We start from the raw sequence: 12949 nt of genomic DNA, 5'->3' as shown, positions 1-12949 counted from the left end.
CCAAAATGGTAGAGTAACTCATCTGGTCAGGGAGCATCTCTGGAGGAAATGGACAGGTAATGTTTAGGGCTGGGACCCTTCTTCATTCTGACCTGAAACATCTCCTATCTATTCTCTCCAGAGATGCTGCGTGACCCACTGAGATAGACACACAATGCTGAACTATGTTAAACACAGTATTGGTCACAGTTGATTTAATTTATCTTCAATTCATTATGTATTTCTGGAAGGCAATTGGGACTGAAAACAGGCACTGAAAACAAAATCCACTGAATTATCATTCTGTAGTAATTTGACTGAAATAATGTTACAAAATAAATTGATAAAACAAGGTTTATGGGCAGCATGCCAAGTCAAAAATTTGCAAGTCAAGCAATTCATTATGGCCTCCCAATTAATATTTTCCACTTCATACAACCCTAAAGGAATCTTCGAAGAGATTACAAATAGATTTCCAAAGCATTCTATTAATAACATATTGAGCATGTTAGATAAACAGGCAATGCACTTTATACAATTAATTAACTGGCAGAATGCCAGAATTTGTAAACTGCGGTCTTGAGGGTTTCCATATTTGACAATAGAGTGAATGCTCTCCGTTTTTCTAAAAGTAAAACTTACCATGTATGTGCTTTGGGAAGGTTTTCTGTGTTGGCATCAATCAAATGGATGGTGAAAAGCCTTGGGCCTGCAGCACCTGTAGAACCTTACAAGTACAAAATCTAGTTAAACCATACAGCAAGTATAAAACACCTTAACGTTTAACTTCTAAGAGACTATCAATGGGAACATGCAAAGCAATTGAATCACTTCAAAAGTTATCCACACTGCATCTATTGAAATGAAAAATACTGAAGTGAATATATAATGTGGAAGTAGATTACAATGAAAACAATGATCATTTTATTTCTTCACAAATACCATAAAAAGTAATAAACAAAGATGATGGTATTGATGACCAACGCAAACACAAATACTGCAGGATACTATAGGGTAGACAGTCAAAACCTCTTTCCCGGATGGAAATATTAAATAGTAGAGAACATAGCTTTAAGGTGAGAATGGCAAAGTTTAAAGGAGAAGTGCCGATCAAGTTGTCTTTTACACAGAGGGTGGTGAGTGCATGGAACACACTGTTGGGGGCAGTGGGGAGGTAGATATGTTAGTGGCATTTAAGAGTTGGTCTTGGCATCATATTCAGTACAGACAGTGTGGGCCGAAGGGACTGTTTCTGTGCTGTACTGTTTTATGTTCAATCTATTTTTGGCAGGTAGCCCAATATCAATAGTACAAAATGCCCAGTGCCCAGACTATGGGAACATTGTGGGGGAAGAAATATATGATATTCCAAATCAGTGGTGAGTGTTGCTAAGCTGCTCCACACTGCTTAAGCAAATCAGTTTTCATTTTAATCATTTTATCTTTGTTTTCGCGAATCAATATCTCATTAGTAACATTGGGATTGCAGCAAATGCAAATAATGGCCCAAAATAATGAAACAATTTTCACAAATCTTTATAGTTCAGAGTTTATAATGGAAATGCCTTCCACCTACACAGCAATATATAAACAACCCATTTTAGTAAAGTATGATCCATCTGATAGCCACCTTGTAGTGCCTTGAATCCCTGCAGAGGTACTCTGGAAGAACCAGTTACAAACTGAAGTAGTCGTGCTCTTCGCTCCTCATCAAACATCTCCACCGTTTGCCAGAACCACTTCACAATGTTGCTGTCAGACGTGCAATGCTTTAAACGTGTGTTAGCTTTCCAGTCCTTTATGTCAATCTTCCCCAACCCACCAATAATAAGCTACAGGAAAGAAAAACAATCAGATGCAGAGATTCTACCAACATAGATGGTTATCCATGTTTCAAAAATGATTACCAATGCTACTACATACAAACATATATGCACAAATTGTTAACAAATCTTAGTTGACATAACTACTTCAAATGTATCAGCACTGAGATATTTTTTTTAATTATGTAAATAAAATAAAAACTACAAATATTGTAATCATGGACAGTCTTTCCATCGAGTGGATGGCAAAAAAAGCTTTTCACTGTACCTCAGTACACATGACAATAAACTAAAGAGAAACAGACAATGTAGGAAACACTCAGAACTAGCCAGGACTAGAAACAAAAGAAATACAAGTTAGTTTTCTGTTGGAAAAGAGGAAAGAAATTTGAAAAGTGACATGTATTTCTCTTTTTTCCAGTTCCAGTCCGGGTCCAAAACATGAACTGCTTTTCTGTCCCCAAATATTACTTGACCTGTTGAGGGTTTCCAACATATCAGTTCCTAATTATGTTAACCTGCCACAGTATTTTAAAACTGTCAGTGCTTTGGTTGAATCTAGGCAGTTTTGAAGTGCATGGTGTTTGGAATTATATATTTAAACGGCAAAGAACTTTTAAAAGCGGTGCCGAGAAACTATGAACGACGAGGAAGGAGCATCTTGAATATTAAATTTGCCAAGCAAGTTCACAATATTCAGTGTGCAAATAACTGGCTATCCAATTTAATTGGTGAGATGAAATTGAGCGAGTATTAGAAGTAGAGGGAATCATATGGATGCTATGGGAATATGTGCAGATTTTTCTAGTTCATTGCTAACATTCTTTATCCATTCTTTACTGGCTTCCAGGCCTTGTATCTTCTCAACATCTACCCGAATACTCCAATCTTACAGAACTTTCCTGTGTTCTCCAGCTTTTACAATGGAAATGGAAAGTAAAACTAATCATAATTTTTTTTGGTTTCTGCACTATTAATCACAAAAAAGTAGCAGGCTGATTAAAAAGAAGAGGGATGGCGGTTGGGAACAATTAAACAGTTTGGTCACCAATTAAATGTAGTTACATCTTCATTCATTTGAAAAAATTTGTTACCTCAATTTCTTTCTGATCAAAAGGTTTAAGGAGATGCTGTGGAATAAGCTCATTAAATCCCTTCTGCAGAGCCAGAAACTGTGCCTCAATTCCTCTCATAAATCTCCAGTTCACGTAAAGCCTGAAACAATGCAAGATGGGTTATGTAATATACAATTACTTCAAAAATGAACATTCAAAATTTAAACTTACAAACATTTTGGATTAACTTGATCATTCCGATGTAAATTACAAAATGTGTGTCAAATGTTCATGTTAAGAGCTCAACACACTGATCAGTTAAATACTGGGTAAATGATAAAGGAAATAAATTACAATAAAGCAGAAAGAAGGCCAAGCCAAGTCACAAATAACTGCATCATTTTCAAAGAGCTGTGTTTAGGGAAAATAAAGGCGAAAAATGTGATAGGATTGTATGTGTCAACTATATACAGGACGTTGTTTCACATAAATAACTAACTGCGTACGAGGTGTCAGTAGGCTTAGAAAAATGACTTCATTGTGAAAACCCCATTAACAAGCACATGTGGAAAATAGCGGTAGACAGTCAGAACCTTTATCCCCACTGGAAACATCAAACACGAGAGGGCTTTAAGGTAGGAGGGTCAACATTTTTAATGAGATGTGTGGGGTATGTTTCTTTTAACTCAGACAGTGGTGGGTATCTGAAATGCACGGCAAGGAATAGTGGTGGATGCAGATACAATAGTGGCATTAAGGAGACTTTTGGATTGGCTCATGGACGTGCAAGGAATGGCGAGATAAGGAACTGAAGGAAATTAGTTTAACTTGGCAGCATGTTCAACACGGATACTGTGGGCTGAAGGGCCTGTTCCTGTACTGTACTCTGATACATGCACTCTATGTATGTACTTATTACAAATCATTTTTACTTCTACAGCAAATTATAATTTGCATTTACTGTATTTGCAGAACTAAATAAATGCTGAGCTGTGTCAGCCTGGTCACCATTTAAAGCAAAATTATTGCTTGTTGGGAAATTGATGGCTTGAGATGCAAAAATTCCTTGATAATGCATTCTGGAAATGATAAGTCAATTAGGCTTATGTGCAATCTAAGATAGATGCAAAATGCTGGAGTAGCTCAGCAGGTCGGGCAGCATCTTTGGAGAAAATGAATAGGTGAAATTTCTGGCCGGAATCCTTCTTCAGACTGATGTGCAATCTAGATAGAGAGATAGACAAATTAAGTTGATGTGGAATCTACTAGTGTTAGTATTTGTATGATAATGGGAAACATTTTTTTCCAGGTAAAATGTTCCTCAATCTATTAAAATACGTGACTTTGGTGCCTTCCCTCACAGTGGGAAACTTTGATTCTGCTGTGTGGGGATGTTTTTATGTTGAATTCTATCGTGTATTGTGTTCTTTATTTTTATTGTATGGCTGTATGGTAATCTCATTTCACTGTGCCATCTGGCACATGTGACAAATAAATGCATCTTGTATCTTGTATTTCAAAAAACTAGGGATGAAAAAGGTCATAATGAACTTGCTTGAGCTGAGAATGTAGAGTATATTTTTAAAAATCTGCATTAATGATCAATGCAACAAAACTTTCAATCACAGCCAGCAACGTGAAAATAAACGCTTTACCTAACATATTCTCGCTTATTCTCTTCTGTTACAGGAACATTTCTGCCATTTGGTTTCAGCTCTTGTTGAATAATCCGACCAAAACAGTTATGTTCTACACAAAACGTGTGATCAAGCACTGGCGTAATATCATTTTCACTGTAATAAAAAAAGGGTTATTAAATTAGTTGGATGGATGTTGCTCATTGCATTCTAAAATATAAAGTGCACCTTTGTACATATACCATGTTCAAAACAATAAATTAATTTATTTTACATGTTCAAAGGTGTCATGTTTTACTAGTACATAGTTATTAACATATGTATCTTCTGTCTCATGGTAATTAAAATTGAATATAAATATAAATAATTAGAACATTTTACACAATATATTCTTTAAAAGAAACCAGAAAATCTATAATCTGAATTATAATTTGTATTTCAAGAAACATGAATAATTGTTTCAACTGTATCCTCTTTTAGCCAGGACGTTAATTGAGAGGAAAAAGTCAGAATTCTGTTGTAATATAACTCCGTTAATTCAACTCACAGGATCCAAACCAAGCTCTTGTGCAATTCTGGGTCCACAGTTTCCAAGTCTGATAACTGGATAGGTTTTCCTAACAGCTGCTTATAAAACGGTAATGTGAAACCACCGTTAATGTAGTGTCCATGGAATACAGCCAGTCCCATTATCCGGCCCACAAAATGGAAATATGACAAGTGCTCCTGTAGAAACAAAAACAGTCACTGGCTCAAGTAAAGAGTATAACACTGCCATCCGATAGCTGACAAACAGCACCAGAAACCTTCACACAATCTTCCCAATATCATGCTCTTTATTTATGTAACATTAACACAAGTGAATATTAAATCAAAACCAGAGTATATTAACCCGATACAACCAAACAAAGTGTTTTCTGTCATCGCCATACAGCATGGAAACAAACCCTTTTAGCTCAACTCGTCCACGCCAACCAGGATCCCCCTCAACGCTAGTCCAATTTGTCCGCATTGGCTTATAGACCTCTAATCCTTTTCTATCCATGTAGCTCTCCAAGTATCTTTTAAATGCTGTTATAGTACTTGCCTCAACTACTTCCTCTGGCAGCCCATTCCATGGACCTACTACCCTCTGAGTAAAAGAGTTCCTATGGTGAGAGTTGCCTCCTCTCACCATAAATCCTATGTCCTCTGGTTTTTGATGCCCCTACCCTCGGTAAACTACTCTCTGCATTAACCCAATCTATTCCACTCATGAAGTTATACACCTCTATATATCATCCCTCAGCCTCCTATGTTCCAAAGTCCTAGGCTGCCCTACCTCTCCCTGTAGCTCAGGCCCTCTGGTCTTGACAATACCCTTGTAGAATGCGCTCACCAAAGTCCAAAATATATTAAGTATGCGATCATCACCAGGTAAGGCCATGTTTTAAAGTGCAACAATGTAAAGTGAATTATGTGGTATTGTTGCCTTTACAGACAAGACAATTGACTTGAAGCAAGATGCAACATTTATAACCATATAACAATTACAGCACGGAAACAGGCCATCTCGGCCCTTCTAGTCCGTGCCGAACACAGAAGCAGGACCACTATTACCAGCAGCCAAACAGTTGCTGTTTTTTTTTTTAACGGAGGCAGATTCTTGACCAGCCACAGACTTACAAATGCAAAGCACTAATAACATGTTTTGTTTAATATATTTAGCCACTTTACATGACAAGTCAACCCGAAATAAAATTAACGATATCAATTTCAAGTATATTTGTGTATAGTCAGTAATGAAATGGATGTTTTCAGAAAGTGGCTTTGGGGTAAGAACCTATTTATGGTAATGCTGTCCTTATTGCTAACAGATGAGAGAAATGAATCCATTTCATCAGCAAATATATTACCATGTTAAAAATGCCTAGATGAATTTGCTCAAAACTCAATCTAAAATGAAAAAGACTGCCGAGATTATCATATCCAAAGCAGCTTTATCCCAAAGAGAAAGTTGCATAAAAAGAGTTTAAAGATTTTGAAATCTTACAGCTAGCTGCATTGGAAAGGTTGCATGATGCACTTTCTAAATCATTAAAGTCAAACTCTGAAAGGCAATGTGAACCAAATGTACAAATTTATGGTCACATTATATCAAACTTATATAATGCTTTATAAATGCCAGAAATGTGAAGCCAATTCTTCAACTTGGCATTAAAAAACAATTATATAAATTAAACAGAAACAAAATCCCACACAAAAAGGGGTATAATATTAAGGAAGTGAATAAAAGAAAAGTAAAATCTGCAGAAGATGCACAATTTCCTGTTTGGAATTATACACCTAGTAAAATAAAAAGCTTAGAGAATGAAGGATAAACATTAAATACATTTAATTGAGCAGTGGTTGAAATATTTACATGATTTCACTATGAAATATTGAAGTAGCTTTAATGGGAAAACCCAATGTCCAGAAACCAAATAATTATAAAACAACCTTCTAAAAACCTCTCCTAACACACAAACTTTTATTTGAGGCGGAGAAAGATGGTCATACTTCAACGAGCAAATAATCTTAAGGAATATTAATAAATATATCCCATAATTATATTTGCGCATTTTTCTCCAGTTTAACTTTTAAGCTCCGGCTCTTTTTATCAGGTGGTGGGGGGGGAGAAGACAACGTCATGGGTAAAGAGAATGCTCCATGTGACAAGTCCTTGCTCATCACGTAGAACACTGTCAAAACAAATTCTTATTAATTTACAATAATTCCAACTCTCACTGTGGCCGCAAATACTCACAGGATTGACTGCGGAATCTGGATTGATCTGTAGTGTGTAGATATTATCAGTTGAATATTGAAATAGCCCATAGTAAGGATTCAACATCTCATGACAGAGCAAATACAACCACTCCCTAGAAAGCAAGCAAACACAATTATTAACAATTGGAACTTTAAAATGAATAAATAGGGTATTTATGCCCTCAGCTTTCTATTTAGTCACAATTGCAATTCTATTATTTTGACCCCAATTTCTGACTTGTTATGGACATTAGTTTCATACTCATGTTTATTAAATAAGTACTTACTTTCTTTTTAAATACCACCATTGACTTTGCACTTAGGTCAGTTTACCCACATTTACAGCCTTGTAAAGCATATTTTTCCTGTATCTACTTAAACCACATGAGATTTTTTCTATTACAAATCTCAAATTGTGGAGTACAGAGGCAAATAAATAAATGATTGGTCTTTGTCCCAAACATTACAGAGGGCACTGTAGATGTATTCAAGAGAGAGTTAGATATAACTCTTACAGCTAACAGAATCAAGGGATATTGGGAGAAAGCAGGAACAGGGTACTGCTTCTGGATGATCAGTCATGACCATATTGAATGGCAATGCTGGCTTGTAGGGCCGAATGGCGTATTTCTGCACCTATTTTCTATGTTTGTATGTTTCTCCTGTGTTATTTAATCTGATTCCATGGCAATATTCTTCAATTTTTTCCCCTATAAATTTAATTAATATTCCCTTCACTCTTTCAGCTTGAGCTGTTTGTGATCCGTTTGTTTGAGGATGATTAATACAATGTTCACTGATGGATCCTGATCTGACTGTCATAATTCTCAAGTTTCTGTTCATTTATATTTATTTCAACTTTTTAAATGTAACAGCACATGGCCTGGTTTTATAGAAATATTTCTCTGCCACTGCTCAAATTGCAAACCCTTGTCTTCGCTCAGTTCACCCAGGCTACATGTTCTTTGTGTGTGCCGAGAAACCCTAAGATCTTGCTAGAATATGGCACAGGGTCTACATGCTTAGTGGGATTGTTTCTTTAACTGGATATTCTGGCATTGTTGCGATGAATTCTGACGGACGTATGAATTTTAGCGACATCAACTGATTCCAGAAGTACATCTTTCATTTTAGAATAACAGAATGTTGTTAAGGTCATCCACTGCAAACGATGCGATGTTGCAAGTATATTAAATCCTTCCTCAGTAATATGACTTACTGAAAAATCTTACCTGGCTACTCCACCGTAATCCAAACCCTCTTCACTTCTAAATTTAACCATTAAACGCTTCTTCAAGTCCTTTGGTCTCATTTTCATTACTTGACGGTATGATTCCTATTTCATACAAACTGATGATGAGTCTCCATACATACACAATATACATTTTACTAAAATGTTGCTTATAAATGCACTCTAAGGCTCTCTGGAAATTTGTACTAATGAAGAGTGCTTGGAATGTGAAGTTACCTCAAAGATCTCATCCCGGGAGACTTCAATACGACAATGCCCTGCTTGTGGTTGTTGCAAAGCAAGCTCATGCCTCAGGACTTTCAACTTCTGCACCAGATCTCGCTCACATCGTGGGACAGACCACTCTCCCTCTCCTTCTTCCACTGGTACCTCAGGTGGTGCAGGCAAGGTCTGATTTGATTCCTTCAACTGACTGGGATTACTGCAAGAAAACATCAAAAGATTACCACATTTATATATGGTTTGAAGAATATAATGGCCTGATGTGCATTTTTAACAATGGTGTGAAGGCTGGTGACATTTAAGGAATTGATGGTGAGTAAAACTGTAGAGGTAAAGGCATTAACCTGGGACTAAAAATATATAAAAATGGTTTAAAAAAACAAACTAGGATCAGTGGCAGGCCAATGAGATAGCCACAAATGCAGGTCACTAAAAAGTAATCAGTACAAAAACAATAACGCTAATAAAAGCTTTTATTTTAGAATGAGAATGCTAAAATAAAAATATGGAAATGTGTTCCATTTCAGCTACACCGAGCCAAAGTTACATTGGATTTGGAGCATTGTACACAATTATGGACATGGCATTTCAGAAATAATTTAATTCCAAAAGGAATGTAGTATTTCAACTAAAGTTTACATTTAGGTTAGATTACAAGAAGAGTTGACATAAATTAGATTTATATTACTGGGAAAAAGCACATTAAACCTGGGGCTTCTTGATGTGAGGAAGCAGCTCTACCAGCTGTGACACTGTGATGCCCTTCTCAACTATTTAACTTTCCAAAGCAGATAATTTACATTACATTTATCTCACACAAGATGGCATCAGAGAGTGGTGACATTTTACGTTCAACATTTTACGTGAAGTTACTCTTGGGGTATTTATAATTACTGTATGTATTCTGTTTAATCTGTGAGCATCACGAGAACAAAGAATTCCACTGCATCCTAGTAACTAAACTCAAATTTCATTAAGATACATTCAGCAGTGTGAAGAAGTGGCCCCAACCTGAAACATCCACTATCCATGTTCTCCAGAGATGCTGGCCACAGGGGTACTCCAGCACTTTGTGTCTTTATTTGCTTTCCTTGTTTCGACATACAGTGATATATCGGGACATGTAACTGGGCATGTCATTGGCCACCTCAGTTTCATAATCATTCTTAAATCTGCTTCCAACTCTTGAATTTATTAGCTAATAAAAATGTGGAATAATATAGCATGACGCTTTGCAAAAATTCAAATTCCCTTGCAAATGATGCTGGTCAGGTGTCAGGAAACTGACAATCACCTTCGATTACCTTCGACTACCATCGATTATCTACGGATAATATGATGACCTACTACGACTAACTTCGACTAAACCCATTTATCAATTTTTTCCATGGCAACCTTTTTTTACTCGTGGACATTTTTCAGCATGTTGAAAAATACGCCGCGACCTAGCTGAGGCCTCGAGTACGCGGGGACTACTCTCAAGCATGAAGGAGAGTTACAAAGACCTCCTAGGACCTCATGTCGACCATGCTGCGAGTACGAGTCGAGGGCAAACTCTTCTAAACTCGCCAATTAGGTCGCCACAGTGGGACAGCCCCTAAACTCTTCTAAACTCGCCAATTAGGTCGCCACAGTGGGACAGCCCCTTTACAATGTCCAACATAGAAAGGCAGAACACAGGAACAGATGCTTCAGCCCACCATGTGCCAAGATAATTTAATCTCATCTGCCTACACATGAGCCATAACGTTCTATTCCCCGCATGTGCCTTTCCAAAAGCATCTTAAGAGCCACTCGTTCTCTTGCATGCCCTGGAAGAAATACTTGTGGAATTAAACAGCAGACTGGTCTTTACCCTGCTCCTGAAACAAACCATATTTTACATCACTCATAGATAGGTGCAACTACATTGACTTGTACAACTATATTTATATTCTAGAACTCCATGCAACAATATCCTGATAAGATGGGAGCCACCAACCCCAAAAGTGATCATCCTCAAATAGAAAACCTGGTGATGTAATATTCACTTCTTCAAATCAAAAGAAGCTTATATATTTATGATGTAATTGCAATCTTATTAACGTAACTGAAAATCAATGTCTCTAATTCTCAGGCGGTGCTGGCTCGAAGGGCCGAATGGCCTCCTCCTGCACCTATTTTCTAATCAGGAACCTGCTGTCCACAAGTGTGCTGATCCCAGAAGGGTCTAAAACTTTGTAGAAACATGAACATCTACAACATATTTTGATAATGCAGTAGAGACAACTGCAAAGGCTCATTTCAAGTGTGCTGTCCAACGTCTCGGGGACCAAAACAATTCAGTGGTACTGCATTTGACTGCAAACGATGTTGTATTTAGGAAGGCCAAACAGTCATCTACAACAGATACGTATAAATCCATGAAAATCCCCACAAACCTAAACAAAAAATTTGGAAGCATGGAACATTCATTATTACAGCTTGTTTGAGATAATATCTGCGTGCCACAGTCTTTCTTAGCGATTGTTTTTTTTGTTTTAATAGGTAAAAAGAAATTGGAATTGAAACTTCCAACTCAGAAAAAACATTTATTTTACCTTCATTGATAAACGTTATGCCAATAATAAATGGCAACGAAGCAGATTTTAAGTTTTGTTGTCTGAAGGTTAGATGCCAGTTTTAAAACCCACACCGACTGCTGACCAACACGATTTGGCCATGGGATGTCGTGGTCACTGACGGTGATGAGGAAACCAGGAAAGAGCGGAAATGGATCGAAAAACACAGCACGTGTGATCATGTTGAAGAAAATTATAATTCTATCAAAGTTGTTCAATCAGAGGGTCAGGCAGCATCCCTGGACAACGATTCTGCTCAGGGTCCTTCTTCAATGTTTGAAGGGTCTAAGTAAAACTGGAAATAATTACCTAACCCAAATGAAACAAAATCTGAACACTGCAAGACGTAGGCATTCTGAAGGACGGTGAATTGCGATTTGAACTATTTACCTCATTATATGGTGCAGTCTGGGATCTGTGAACTGTGTTGTCCGGTTGTTATGATCTACAAAATATATTCTTCCTGACACTGTACTTCTGACTTCCCACCCGGAAGGCAAAGGACCAAGCTCATCATAGTTAAAATTTGTAAGATCTCTGCAAAAATAAATCATCAAATTAGAATTAGTCAAATTATCTATACAGCAAGAACTTTTCTCATGGAATTCTATTAGATTTTGTCAATTAACCTTGGTATTCGAGGATCATGCCAAGTACTGACTCCAGTCTGTGTGTGCAGGAAGTAAATCTGTCCCTGTACCGTTGTTCGCTGCTCTGAAAACAAATAGACAACGATTTAAGTTTCTTAAAAATATCCTGTCATGTCACCTGCTTTTCAATGAATACATCCTGCTCAAATATGCAGTTCAAACCCACATAAGATCAACATGTTTTGCCAACCCCATCATTTTAACATTTGTAGTAAAAGTTAGTTTACAAGTTTGCTGATAGAGCAAGGCTTTGAGTAGAGATGACACCAGACTAATTGATTACAATTCAGTGTGAAGTTACAGCCTGTTTTTCTTTCTTAATTAAAGATCTACCTAGATGATAGAAGAGTTGCCACACTCCAGCTCATGCTCAACAGCATCACACCATGATCCCATCCAAATTCATCCCCAAACTCCTGGACCAAGGAGTCAATATCTCCCTCTGCCACTGGATCCTGACTTTGACCCATAAACCATAATCATCAAGGTTGGGTGACAAACCCTCCCACGCAACAATTCTCAACACTGGTGCCCTACAAGTATGAATTGTCAGGCCCTCACTATAATCCCTATACACTCACGACTGTGTGGCCAAGTTCTGTTCAAACTCCATCAACGTTTGCAGATGTTAGTATTGTGAACAATACTTTGTTCAGATTTTGAACAATCATGAGATGGAATACAAGGAAGAGATAGAGAGGTTTGTAATATGGTGTCAAGACAACAACCTCTCCCTCAGAAGGGTCCCAACCCGAAACCTCATCTATCCATTCCCCCCACGGATGCTGCCTGATCTGCTGAGATACACCAGCACTGTGTTTTTCCTCAAAGTTTCAGCATCTGTAGCTCCTTGCATGTCCAATCTCACCCTCAATGTCAGCAAGATGAAGGAGCTCATTAATGACTTCAGAAAGTGTGGTGGAGTACATGCCCCAATCCGCATC

At 37.4% G+C, this 12949-nt stretch overlaps 1 protein-coding gene across 2 annotated transcripts in view; it reads right to left on the bottom strand.

The window, feature by feature from the left end:
• Nucleotides 1-12949, bottom strand: part of smurf1 (SMAD specific E3 ubiquitin protein ligase 1) — a 71025-nt gene that overhangs the window by 7082 nt on the left and 50994 nt on the right. The window contains exons 8-17 of one of the 2 annotated variants that reach the window (XM_033041108.1): nt 11985-12069; nt 11746-11892; nt 8750-8954; nt 8514-8617; nt 7280-7394; nt 5042-5220; nt 4513-4650; nt 2897-3017; nt 1610-1811; nt 622-706 (exon numbers count right to left, since the gene is read on the bottom strand). In XM_033041108.1, the coding sequence (XP_032896999.1) occupies nt 622-706; nt 1610-1811; nt 2897-3017; nt 4513-4650; nt 5042-5220; nt 7280-7394; nt 8514-8617; nt 8750-8954; nt 11746-11892; nt 11985-12069 (1381 nt within the window). The remainder of the gene's footprint in view (nt 1-621; nt 707-1609; nt 1812-2896; nt 3018-4512; nt 4651-5041; nt 5221-7279; nt 7395-8513; nt 8618-8749; nt 8955-11745; nt 11893-11984; nt 12070-12949) is intronic. The other variant, XM_033041109.1, reaches the window with a different exon arrangement.

The sequence above is a fragment of the Amblyraja radiata genome, chromosome 22 (assembly GCF_010909765.2).
Source record: "Amblyraja radiata isolate CabotCenter1 chromosome 22, sAmbRad1.1.pri, whole genome shotgun sequence".
Classification (NCBI taxonomy): domain Eukaryota; kingdom Metazoa; phylum Chordata; class Chondrichthyes; order Rajiformes; family Rajidae; genus Amblyraja; species Amblyraja radiata.
Note: the sequence above shows the minus strand (reverse complement) of the source record. Positions and strands in the feature narration are given on the sequence as shown.